At 43.3% G+C, this 13491-nt stretch overlaps 1 protein-coding gene across 1 annotated transcript in view; it reads left to right on the top strand.

Annotated features, from left to right (window-relative positions):
• Positions 1-13491, top strand: part of POLR1A (RNA polymerase I subunit A) — an 86550-nt gene that overhangs the window by 3621 nt on the left and 69438 nt on the right. Inside the window, exons 3-9 of the mRNA XM_026481395.4 lie at positions 321-470; positions 3362-3469; positions 4412-4497; positions 4619-4722; positions 10361-10447; positions 11612-11717; positions 12005-12167. Coding sequence (XP_026337180.2) covers positions 321-470; positions 3362-3469; positions 4412-4497; positions 4619-4722; positions 10361-10447; positions 11612-11717; positions 12005-12167 — 804 coding nt within the window. The remainder of the gene's footprint in view (positions 1-320; positions 471-3361; positions 3470-4411; positions 4498-4618; positions 4723-10360; positions 10448-11611; positions 11718-12004; positions 12168-13491) is intronic.

The raw sequence follows: 13491 nt of genomic DNA, 5'->3' as shown, positions 1-13491 counted from the left end.
TGAGATTTTATTTATCTAGAGAGTGTGTGCACACACGTGAGCCAGGGGAAGGGCAGAGAGAGAGGAAGAGAATCTTGAGCAGGCTCCCCACTGAGTGCAGAGCCCTACTGTGGGCTGGATCCCTTGACCCTGAGATCATGACCTGAGCCAAAAATCAAGCGTCGGACACTTAAGTGACAAAGCCACCCAGGTGCCCCAGAAGTGGAATTCTCAAAAGAATAAACTGGCTACATAAAAACAAAAAACTTAAATACGTTGAAAATTACCTTGATTTGTTATGTGTCTTTCTAATTATCCTGCTTTTTCTTCCCTCTCTTCAGAAACTCTACCTGCTGCTCCGGGGCTCCTGTTTAAACTGTCACATGCTGACCTGCCCCCGGGCTGTGATTCACCTCTTAGTCTGCCAGCTTCGAGTTCTGGAAGTGGGTGCCCTACAAGCAGTCTTCGAGCTTGAGAGAATTCTGAACAGGGTAGGTGGGCGGTGGCTGTCATGGAAATCAGGCAAGCCAAAGCAGTGAAAACAGACCCATTTGTGTGTTGTCCCTAGACTTGTCATCCTATAGTCACCAGAATGTTTGGTCTTTACGTCTTACAACTACGTACCAGTAGTGAGGTGTGAAAACATGAAGCCATAAGAGAAATTGAAGAAATGTTAGCGAAAACAACATTGAAATACCATTTTACCTATCAGTGCGTTTTTTTCCTGGACCTGGGAGCCAGTGGAGGCTTAAGCATTGCTTTGGATTGTTACATTTCTTGGGTCTGTTTTAATGCAGAAAATTGTTTTTCATGGTATTAACTTTTTTGAAGACTCAAAGCCAGTTGTCTTGTAGGACTTCTCGCATTCGGGATTTGTCTGATTATTTCTTAACTAGATTCCCATTTTGGTAAGAATACAGCCTGTACCACGTGAGATACGTCGTACTTTGTCATTTCAGGAGGCGCGTGCTGCCAGGTGGTTTCATTATTGGTAATGCTGAGTGATCACTTGGATCAGATGGGGACACCGAATCTATCATAGAGACATTTTTCTCTTTGTGATACAAAATTCCTTCAGATTTTCTGGTGCTAGTATTAAGTATCTTATATAAAATTCATTTTCTGTTTGTAGATCAAAATATTAGTGATTTTTGTGTACAGATTTTTGTCTGAAACAACCTAGCAAAAGATTCATTAATTCTAATGCTTTACCCATAGATTCTTGTCGATTTTCAACACAGCCTTATCTGTGGATAATGGCAGTTTTGTTTCTTTCCAGCCCTTATACGTTTTGTTTCTTTTTCTTATTTTGGTGGCTAGGATTTACATTACTGTTGAAGAGGTAGCGGGCATCCTTGTCTTGTTTCTTGTCACAAGGGGAACTTTTTACCTTTCCTTTTGACTTCTCTTTCCTGAATAATTTAGTCTTAAGGACATTAGGTGGACAGAGCAGATGGGACTGTTCCCAGAGGTATAGCCTTAGGTGGGTTGTCAGAGCCCGAGCAAGAGGAGAAAAGCCTGCAAGAGGAGAACATCCCTGCAGGTGTGGGCTGCCCAGCATGGAACGTCGGAGCTCCCATAGGGTGAGGAAGATGTTCATTTAGGGATAAGAGCTCAGCGTAAGGGGTGAGTGCCCATGCTGGATGGCCCTTTGAGGGATGTGAGCATCCAAATAAGATGAGGAAGGGGTTCCACAAGGAGGGTGGTCTAGAGTGGGGTGTGACCCCAAGTCAAATGAGAGGGATCCATGCATGGGAGGGGTGGCAGCAGTGATGGGAGAGGGGTTACATACAGGGAGGGGGATTGACCCAATAAGTACATATTTGAAGGATGAGGCAGGCCAGATTTCACACTTTTAGAGAAGGGAGTTACGAATACAGGAGAGAAAAGATCCAGAATTAATCCTACAGTGTTGGACTGGAGTTAGAAGTTTGGTATGCACAGGTAAGCATATGTGGTTTCCAGGGAACAGAGCCAAAAAATGAATCCAAAATCAAATTTGTCTGAGAGAGAGAGAGGAGGATCTTCTCAAAACTTTACTCAGAGTAAATTCTATTTTTCTAGGTATTTTTCTAGTCCATTTCATGTAAAGTTTCAGATTTGTTGGCATAAAATTCATGATGCTTACTACCATAAAAATTTTTTTATGTAAAATATACACAGTGTAACATAGTCTAACAAATAGTTACAAAGTAACCATCACCCCTACGGTCACCTTCATTGTCAGGATACTGTCCAAGTCCCCAGAAACCCTGTCTCCTCTGTCCTTGTGTTTTATTTTTGACTGGTGCTTTCGGGTTTTTTAATCATTGTACTTAGAATAATTCTTGGTAGGACTAATTTGAGGCCTAGGATGATACTGCCTTTCTCCAGAGAGGATTCCTATTTTTTTCTGCCATGTACATGGTGGCCTGGGACCATCGTAGGCTGGTTCAAAGCTGAGGGCTTGCTAGGCTGCCCGGGCATATGGAATCCAGGCTGCAGTTCAGTCAGGCCCAGTCTGGTTCCTAAGGGTGTAACCTTCTGGGTTCCCAGCTTCCTGTGTTTGTGGGATGGGAAGGTATCCTGGTAGAGTTCTGCCCTTGAACTAACTCTGGGCCCTGATTTCTGTCCCCTTTATCATCATTTGAGGTCTTCGAAGTGAAAAGTTCAAAATGAGTGAGTTGGAAAATGCACCCAAGGTTAGGACTGCCATGTCGTGCAGCTCCAGGGAGCATCATGGAAGTCTGGCAGTGCCTTCTGCAGGGGTGCATAACTGCATTGTGGGCCACCCTGGCGCTGCGCTGTGCCACAGCCCTGCATCAGAGCAAAGATGGCTCCCGTGCTGTTTGACCTCCTAGCTTCCTGGCTCCCCTTTAGTTCCATCTGCCTGTTCTTCACTGTCCTGTCAGCTCTTCGGAGCTTTAAATATTTTTTAGTATTGTATCCTGTGTTGGTTCTTTACAGCTTTAGGTTTGGTCTGGATAACTTAGCTCACCATTGTTGGAAGCAAGATATTTTTGATTTTTTTTTTAAAGATTTTATTTATTTATTTGACAGAGATAGAGACAGCCAGCGAAAGAGGGAACACAAGCAGGGGGAGTGGGAGAGGAAGAAGCAGGCTCATAGCGGAGGAGCCTGATGTGGGGCTCGATCCCACAACGCCGGGATCACGCCCTGAGCCGAAGGCAGACGTTTAACCGCTGTGCCACCCAGGCGCCCCCCCCCCCTTTTTTTTTTTAAACAGCAGTGTTGCTTCACTGTTCTGAAAATGCAACGCAGCATGAAGTTTCCTTCTCTTCGCTTGAACTTAACCGTCCCACCCGGGAGAGGCTCGTCCCCGTGATGCTGCCAATCATATGCTTGCTTTATTTCAGTAGTATGGTTTTTCTCTGTTTTTCAGTTTCTAGAAGAAAATGCTGATCCTACTGCCTTTGAAATTCAGGAAGAGTTAGAACAGTATACGGCCAAAATTGTACAGAACAATCAGTTGGGATCCCACGGTGCACATGTGAGTTATTGTGTCTCACTCTTTTTCGTTTTTTTTGGTTTTTAGCGTAATTATCACAGATCCCTGTATGCTGTCATTCATGTATACTCTTGGCTTCCCCAAGGCAGACCTGGGTTTGAAGCCCAGTTTTGCCTCTTAGAGGCCTGTGACATCACAAGTTGCCCACTGTCCCTTCTTTAATGCATGCCTGAAGGACCTATGAGCGGATTCCATGCCATTAGGTGCTGCAGGTACAGTGTCCGGCAAGGTTGTTGTATATACTGTTTCACTTTGAGTGGTGTCCGCGTGCCTTTCTTCTTTCTCTTTCCAACACTGTAAACCATTGCTCCCTCCTCACCTCCCCTGCCCCCACAGCATGAGTGTAAGTGTTAGTTCCATGGATGAACGAATGGCATAGCTAATCAAGCTGTACTCATCTTTCAATCTCATCTTAAAATCTAATCCACCTTACGCCCAAGTTTCACACCCAAGATTCTGATTTCATTGGTCTGGGGTAGAGCCCCCAGGAAGGTTTCATTTGCAGCCAGGCTCAGACCCATTCATGTAGCTTAATTGCGAATGTGCCTTTCTTAGGATCCTGAGGGCCATCCAAGGGAGGCAGCTGGGAGGGCATGCTGGCAGCATATGGAGAGGTTTTTTTTCAAATTAACTAGCGTTTCTTCAGGATTTACTGTATTCCAAGCCCCCCCCCCCCATTCATGAGCTCTCAGTAACAGCTTGGTGAGGTATTCTTATTCTCATGTTGTGGTTGAGGAAATTTAAGGCTTAAAGAAGTCACTCAGTAATGGGCAGAATTTGGTTATATTAGGGTTCTGTGGAGAATGTTGTTTAAGAAAGAGAATGGCTTCCTCTGTTGTTGTTGTTGTTTTTTTTTTAAAGATAAAAACTGTACTCCAGCGTTCTTCAAATGGTACTGCAAGGTTCTTTGCCCTTTCTCAACAGGTGAAAAATGTTTGTGAGAGCAAGAGCAAACTCATTGCTTACTTCTGGAAGGCACATATGACTGCTAAGCGGTGTCCCCACTGCAAGTGAGTATCGGGCTCTTGCCTCCCCCCTTTCCCCAGAAGCCTCTGGCCAGTCACTCACAGCTATTACTCAATGTCGTGTTGAGGTTTTTCTCTCCTGAGTCACAACTGTTCTCACATGTAGGACCGGGCGATCAGTTGTCCGAAAGGAGCACAACAGCAAGCTGACAGTCACATACCCAGCTATGGTGCACAAGAAGGCCGACCAGAAGGACACAGAGCCCCTGGGTAAGCAGGCCGGGCCCTGGGACAGATGTGTTTTGAACCTGGGGAATACCTGGTCATTATCACGTTTCTCACCTGTGTGTGTGTGGTGGGCCAGCAGTGGGGCGGGGTCCAAGCCTCAGATGGTTGGAGGGGACCCTAGTGAGTGCCCAGGCCTGGCCTCTATGTAGAACTGACAGGCCGAGTTACATTATGAGGCAGTGCCCCATGGGCTGAATGAGGTGCATCTTGCCTCAGGCAGTCATTTTTCTGGAAGATTCTTGAGGAAGAAGTTAAGAAATCGACTTGGCAAATACGTAGAACCATTTTATTGTCAAGTAAGTGTGGACTTCATTTTGAAATGTGTAAAATGTACTTGAGTTTTAAAGGAAAACTGTGAACATTCAAAGAACGTCAGCTCCTCCCACAGGCTGCTCCTGGCTGTCCACTCAGATTCCTGGAGTAGAGTGTCTCCTATTCAGCTCTGCTCTGCCAGTGGGGTACTTGGGAAAAAATTCGAGAGACTTAGTACTTGTATTTTTAAATCTTTTATTTATTTTAAAATTTTTTTCTTTGAGCATAGTTGACACACAATGTTACATGAGTTTCGGGTGTACAACATAGTGCTTTGATAAATTTATACACTATGCTGTGCTCACCACAAGTATAGCTCCCATCTGTCTCCATACAACACTATCACAGTATCATTGACCATATTCCTTATGCTGTGCCTTTTATTCCTGTGACGTACTCATTCTGTAACCAGAAGCTCGATCTCATCCTTTTTATGGCTGTGTAATATTCCTGTGTGTGTGTGTGTGTGTGTGTGTGTGTGTGTGTGTGTGTATTCACCACATCTTCCTTTCCCATTCGTCTGTTGATGGACACTTAGGTTGCTTTCATATCTTGACTATTGTAAATAACGATGTAATAAACATAGGAGTGTGTATATCTTTTCAAGTTAGTGTTTTCCTTTTTTTTGGCTAAATACCCAGTAGTGGAATTATCGGGTCATATGGTATTTTTGTTTTTCACTTTTTAAGGAACTTCCATGCTGTTGACCACAGTGACTGCAATAATCTACATCCCACCAACAGGGTACAAGGGTTTTTTTCCCCTTACATCCTTGCTAACACTTAGTATTTCTTGTCTTTTTGATTGTAGCCATCCTGGCAGGTGTGAGGTGGTATCTCATTGTGGTTTTGATTTGCATTTCCCTGATGATTCGTGATGTTGAGCATCTTTCCGTGTGTCTGTTGGCCATCTGGATGTCTTCTACTTTTTATTTTTGTGGCTATGGGATTGTTTAAGTATGTTTTTTGTTTTTTCTTTTGAAGTGAAGATTAAATGATAACCCCATATTAAGTACTGAGACCAACGCCTGCCATGTGTAGTGTGTGCCCTGTAGATGTTAACTGTTGATTTTTTTATGATGCAGTCAGTGTGCCAGGATGGAAAAAAGCATAACCTGTGACTGACCCCTCAGTCTATTTATTCTGCGTGGCTTGGAGAAGGTCACTGGAGCTTCGTTTTCAACTCCATGTAGTGCAATAACAAAACTTCTTGTCCAGAGTTGAGAAGACTCTGTGAGCCAAAGTCTGTAGCGTATTGTTACTAAACCTTATTTCAGAGCTCGAGGATATGGACCAGGCAGGGAAATAAACTCTGTTCCTAGCAATACATAATCTTTTACATTGAGGACTCTGGAAAGGCTTGGGGTAAATAGCTATCGAAGTCTGTTTGGGCTGCCATAACAAAAGTACCACAGAGTAGGTGATGTCTAAACAACAGACATTTATTTTTCACCGTTCTCGAGGCTAGAAAGTCCAAGATTTTGGTGCTGGCAAATCTGGTGTCCTGAGGGCCTGCTTCCTCGTCAACAGCCATCTTCTCCCTGTAGCCTCACACGGCAGAAGGGGGCAAGGGAGCTTTCTGGGGTCTTTTTATAAGGGCACCAGTCCTGATCATGAGAATTCTGCTCTCATGACCTAATCGCCTCCCAAAGGGCCCACCTCCAGTACCATCACATGGTGGGGCGGTAGGATTTTAACACATGAAACTTGAGGGGACACAGACCTTTTATTTTATTTTATTTTTTTCACATAACTATGAAAGATCTATTTATTGAAAGGTTATTGAAGACCTTTTATTATGGTTATGTCAGACCTTTTATTTTAGACTAATTTTAGGCTTTCAGAAGAGTTGCAAAGATAGTACAGAGAGTTCCCATGTACTCTTTATTCATTGTTCCCTAATGTACTGTCTCATCACCATGGTTTACTTGTCCAAACTAAGAAATTAACTTAGTACGCTACCATTAAATGAACTACAGGCTTTATTTGAATTTCTCTATTTTTTCCAGTGATGTCCTTTTTATATTCTGGGATCTGATCCTGGATACCACACTGCATTTAGAAAGCCTTTTTAATCTTGTTTAATGGTTAACCACAAAGGTGGATTTTCCTACACTTAGTTGTAAATAGCCCCTAACACAATTTTAAGGTTGGGAATTGCTCTTGTAGCCCTTAGGGCGCCTTAGAAAATGTTCATAGATGGAGAACAAAGATGGTCAGAATTCTAAAAGATAACTTTCTTTGCGGCAAATGTCTAGCAGTTAAGTAGCCTTCCAGTGCCTTTGCCAAATACATTCTTCTGAAGTACTCTTTCACCGCGGCTCTGAGAGTGTGACGGTGCCACCCGAAATTCTGTGCATTAGGAATAAGATGACCGTAGTTTTCAGCAGTTCCAGGATTGGGATTTTAGTATTTAGCAAACATTTACTGGTTGGGCACTCAACCTATGCCAACGATCATGCCTGTGGCCGAGCATAGTACCAAGGAGACCAAGTGCCCTCTGCTGTCAGAAGAGGCTCCAGGTGACACAGTCAGTAACTCCAGGGAGCAGGTGATGTGTTCTGAACAAGGGTCTGGCTGTGTTCCTGGTCAAGGGGAGCCAAGCAGTGAGGCCTGTGCCTCTATGGTTGCTACTGCGAGGAGTGATCCTGTGAGGAGCACCAGATGCTTGTGACATTCTGCAGATGCTCCGGAGAGCCCCTTGAGCCCCCCAGTGCACATCAGCATTTTAAAATGAGGATCCTTACAGGCAAGATACTCCACTGTGATCCAGCCTTCCCCAAGTTATTTGACCTCCTGACCGACCCCTTTGTCACATGGCAGCTCTTAAAGTTGAATGAAACCCATGTTAGCAACTTTCTGAAATCCCCCCCAGGCGGAGTTCATTTTTGCAGGTTGTACAAGTGTCTTGTTAAGGATGGCGCAGTGGATGTGAGGAGGTGGCATCCCACAGGTTTCTTCTTATCTAAAATCCTGCGACTGAACAACCCTAGTCTGCCTTCATGGTGACGAAACCGCAGTGGGGCACTTCATGTACTGGGAGCTACTGGGACAGGAGCTGGGGAGTATTGCCAGATTCAGCCGATCTTCCTTAGCCCTTCAGACCTGTCTTAGTAGGAGAGGAAGTTCAGATTGTCATTTTCAGAAATGCCCACAAATTGTTTAGCTTAATGGAATCTGTGTTTTCCCACTGAATACACATAGAACTCTCTAATGCTGTGGTTATCCCTGAAGGTCAAAGCCTCTCTTCATTGCATCCCCATGCTTCCTTGAATTGCATTAACTGACTGAAATGTTTTACTTTTGTAGGAACCAAAATTTTATATGTGTAGACTCTTTGACCTAGCAATTCCACTTTTATGACTATTTTAAGAATTAGACATACCCACAGCACAGCATTGTTTATTAAATAGTTTAAAATAGGAAATGACTTAAGTGCTTGTCAATAGATACTAGTTAAATTATGGTACATCTCTTAATTTTTATCCAAGTTTCGTATTTCTCTCGTATCTTGTGAGGACACATCCTTTGAAGATGGTACACTTAATTGGAGAATTGGAGGAGGAATTTGAAGGTGGATTTTATAAGTGTAGAAAAAGGCAAAAGAGTGGGGTTTAGGGCGCCTGGTTGGCTCAATCGGTTAAGCATCTGCCTTTGGCTCAGGTCATGAACTCAGGGTCCTGGGATCAAGCCCCACATCGGGCTCCCTGCTTGGTGGGGAGTCTGCTTCTGTCTCTCCCTCCTGCTCTCCCTGTTTGTGTGCGCACACGCACGCTCTCTTTCTCTCTCAAATAAAATAAAAAGAGTGGGGTTTGTAACCATGGATTGTTGTAGGATGTTTTGAACATGTATATTTGAGCCAGTGGCTTATTATCTGCTGTGTGCTAGACACTGTGTCAGGCGCTAGGAGCACGGACAAGACAGAGTTTCTGTGCCGGTAAGAACATAAGAAGGGAATATCGAATAATGCCTAATTTCAGTGAGCGTATCCCAGAAGAGATTGATAGTTTCGAAACTACAGGATCACACTGCTTTTCTTTGTTAATCATCTAAGTGCCTAGCGCCCTATTTCCTGAGTGGCAACCCCAAGTTTGATTTTCTGACTTACTCTGGGTGTAGCTGATAGACAGTGCCCCAGAGTGCTCTTGCTTTAACTGAGAAACCAAAATCCATCCACTCCTTGCACAGCTGCATGATATTTGTAAGAAGAAATTGAATATACTTTTTTTTTTTAAAGATTTTATTTATTTATTTGACAGAGATAGAGACAGCCAGCGAGAGAGGGAACACAAGCAGGGGGAGTGGGAGAGGAAGAAGCAGGCTCATAGCGGAGGAGCCTGATGTGGGGCTCGATCCCATAACGCCGGGATCACGCCCTGAGCTGAAGGCAGACACTTAACCGCTGTGCCACCCAGGCGCCCCAGAAATTGAATATACTTTTGCCCATAAAAATGTTCATGGTCATTTATCTCTAATTTTGCTTCTGTGAATTTTTCTGATAAAGCTATGTGCATAAAGTTGTTTTTGTTTTTGTTTTTTATCATAGTGTAACTTGTAACGGTAAGAAAATTGGGATCCACCCTGATGTCCAATTCTAAGAGTATGGTCAGGTCACTAGGAAACATCCTCTCGGTGGAATATCACGCAGTCATTAAAAATGTTATGTGGCAACCTACAGAAGTGGTCACAAGATAACACTAAATGAGCAAAGCAGTGTACAGAATAAACCCATACTTACGATTACAGTTGTCTTGGGGCGCCTCGGTGGCTCAGTCTTCTGTTGACCATGATAGTCTTGGTTTCGGCTCAGGTCGTGATCTCTGGGTCGTGATATCGAGCCCCGCATCGGGCTCTGCACTCAACAGGGAGTCTACTTGGGATTCTTTCTCTCTCCCTCTTCTTCTCCCCCTCCCCTGTGTGCACATGCACTCTCACTCTCCCTAAAATAAATAAATCTTTAAAAAAAAATGATTAAAAAATAGTTAAGTAAAAAAAAAGATTACAATTATCTTAGATGCTATATAAACCAGAATACTGGAAAAAGTATGTAGTGGTGGTAATGGAATGGTGTGTGATTGATTTTTCTTTTGCTGTGTTGGTTTTATGCAATAGTTATATTGTTGCCATTACTTTAGAAATTAGGTTAAGGGGGAAGAAAATCCAGAGCTGAGAATAAGCTGTCCTAGAGATTGATTTTTGTGGTCAAATTGCAGGCTTGGCAGGGTGGGGAGAAAGCATTGATAAATCCCATTACAGAAGGAGTGCCTGTTATTGATTTATTGTGCTTTGATTCCCCCTCCTGGATCCAGGAATTGAGGAAGCTCAGATGGGAAAACGAGGGTACCTAACACCCACCAGCGCCCGAGAACATCTTACCGCCCTTTGGAAGAATGAAGGTGCTGTACCAACCTAAAGAAATCGAAATGAGTCTCTGGGCTCATTTATCCTGCCTTATTATTTTTATGTTTTCAGAGTTGTAATAATTATAGATCTCTCCTGAATTCAGTTCATAGGTTGGGGGGTGGTTTCAGGGTACATTCTAGAATAGGCAAGAACATGAACTTGACAACTATTGTAACTGACCCTGGTTATTAAATGACAGCTGTGGGTGGGCCTCGCTTAATACAGTTTGACGTCTTTCTAGAAGGCACAGTGTAACTCACCTTACTTTTAATAACTTTTTCAGAGAAGGATTCTAAGGGAAGTCCTCCTGTGGTTCAAAAAATGAACTCTTAACATGTTATTGTTTGTTTGTTTTTTAATTAGGATTTTTCCTCATTTTAATGCCCTGCAAAAAGGAAAGTCTTCCGTTCCTTTTGCATGTATAACAAAAGCTGGGCTCTTGTCACCACCCTCGGAGAGTGCTCTTGTTCTGGAACACTGAATGCAGCCACTGCGTAATGATAGGCACTTAAAAATGAAAATGCTGCTGAAGGGATAAGTGATGTCAGGGAAAAAAAGAGCACTCTAGTTTAGTGTGATGGTTTCTGTGGCAGGCCCTAACACATCTATTCATTCTATCTGCAGCTTTCTTTTAAGTTCACTGGAAAATTAAAATACAGCTTTGATCCACAAAAACGGTCCCTTCTTGGTAGCATCTGTATGGAAGGGTTTTTGTTTTATTTTATTTTTAAGAAGGCTAACTTTTTTTAAATTAATTTTCCATATTTCATGTGTATTTTTTATAGATACCAAAGCTGTGTGTGTGTGTGTGTGTGTGTGTGTGTGTGTGTGTGTAAATAGTCCAGGGGGGGTAATGAGAAACAAGGGGAGGTTTTCATTCCCCATCCTTGTCCATCTCAGCCCCCCAGCTAAACACTGCACTGGGGGGCCCTGCGCCGTCTGTCCTTAAACCACCCTCTCGCCTGTGTGTGGGTTCTCAACACAAAAAGGCTATTTTTTTCTTGTTTTCGAAAGAGAAATGTGATTTTACTCTACATATTGTCTCATATTCTGTGTTTTTGTTTTTGTTTTTTGTCACCCAGTGGAATTTTTGTGGTCCTTCATCCTTGCCCTCACACAGAGATGTAAATGATCATTTTGGTTTATTTCAAATGCAGGATTCTTTCTGAATTACCTTTTCTCGGGACTGGAAAATGTTGACATGGAGTCTAGATTCAATCCCAGTATGTTCTTCTTGGATTTCCTGGTGGTGCCACCCTCAAGGTAATGCCCTTTAATTAGCTGTATTTCACCAGAAAAGGCTTATCAAGGGATGGAATAATGACCTCTGAGAGAGGCGTGAAGGGCCTAGCACACTGAGAAGCAAAGCAGCGGTTCCACACCTGGCTTGCAGGTGGTTGGGAGTGTTCGTCCTGACTGCGGTGGGAATGTTGGCTGGTTTCCGAGTACGGTGGGTTGTGAGTTGCCTATAGCAGGGCTGGGCAAGAGGCTGAAGAACATGACCCTTCCCTCATGCTCCACAGTTCCTGATTCCATGTGTCCCCCTACAGGTATCGCCCTGTCAATCGGCTGGGGGACCAGATGTTTACCAACGGCCAGACGGTGAACTTGCAGGCTGTCATGAAGGACATGGTTCTGATCCGAAAACTTCTGGCATTGATGGCCCAGGAACAGGAGCTGCCATGTGAGGTGGCAGCACCTGCCAAGGATGAGGTCAGAGCTGCCTTGGAGCTGATGTCATCAGCTTTTCAGCTTAGTTCTTTTTTTTTTTTTTTTTTTAATGATTTTTTATTATATTATGTTAGTCACCATACAGTACATCCCCGGTTTCCAGTGTAAGGCTCAATGATTCATTAATTGTGTATAACACCCAGTGCACCATGCAATACGTGCCCTCCTTACTACCCATCACCGGTCTATCCCATTCCCCCACGCCCCTCCCCTCTGAGGCCCTCAGTTTGTTTCTCATAGTCCATAGTCTCTCATGCTTCATTCCCCCTTCTGATTACCCCCCCTTTCTTTATCCCTTTCTTCCCCTACCGATCATCCTAGTTCTTATGTTCCATAGATGAGAGAAATCATATGATAGTTGTCTTTCTCTGCTTGACTTATTTCACTTAGCATTATCTCCTCCAGTGCCGTCCATGTTGCAGCAAATGTTGAGAACTCGTTCTTTCTGATAGCTGAGTAATATTCCATTGTATATATGGACCACAACTTCTTAATCCAGTCATCTGTTGAAGGGCATCTCGGCTCCTTCCACGATTTAGCTATTGTGGATATTGCTGCTATGAACATTGGGGTGCATAAGGCCCTTCTCTTTACTACGTCTGTATCTTTGGGGTAAACACCCAGTAGTGCAATGGCTGGATCATAGGGTAGCTCAATTTTTAACTTTTTAAGGGACCTCCACACTGTTTTCCAGAGTGGCTGTACCAACTTGCATTCCCACCAACAATGTAGGAGGGATCCCCTTTCTCCACATCCTCTCCAGCAATTGTTGTTTCTTGCCTTGTCTATTTTTGCCATTCTAACTGGCATAAGGTGGTATCTCAGTGTGGTTTTGATTTGAATTTCCCTGATGGCTAATGATTTTGAACATTTTTTCATGTGTCTGTTAGCCATTTGTATGCCTTCATTGGAAAAGTGTCTGTTCATATCTTCTGCCCATTTTTTGATGTGTTTATTTGTTTCTCGTGTATTGAGTTTGAGAAGTTCTTTGTAGATCTTGGATACCAGTCCTTTATCTGTAGTGTCATTTGCAAATATATTCTCCCATTCGGTGGGCTGCCTCTTAATTTTTCTGACTGTTTCCTTGGCTGTGCAGAAACTTTTAATCTTGATGAAGTCCCATAAATTCATTTTATCTTTTGTTTCTCTTGCCTTTGGGGATGTATCATGAAAAAGGTTGCTTTGGCCGATGTCGTAGAGGTTGCTGCCTATGTTCTCTAGAATTTTCATGGATTCCTGTCTCACATCGAGGTCTTTCATCCATTTGGAGTTTATTTTTGTGTATGGTGTGAGATAGTGGTCAAGT

This window comes from Ursus arctos, unplaced genomic scaffold, assembly GCF_023065955.2.
Source record: "Ursus arctos isolate Adak ecotype North America unplaced genomic scaffold, UrsArc2.0 scaffold_8, whole genome shotgun sequence".
Classification (NCBI taxonomy): Eukaryota; Metazoa; Chordata; class Mammalia; order Carnivora; family Ursidae; genus Ursus; species Ursus arctos.
The sequence above is the reverse complement of the archived record's forward strand: the minus strand, read 5'-3'. Positions and strand labels throughout refer to the sequence as shown.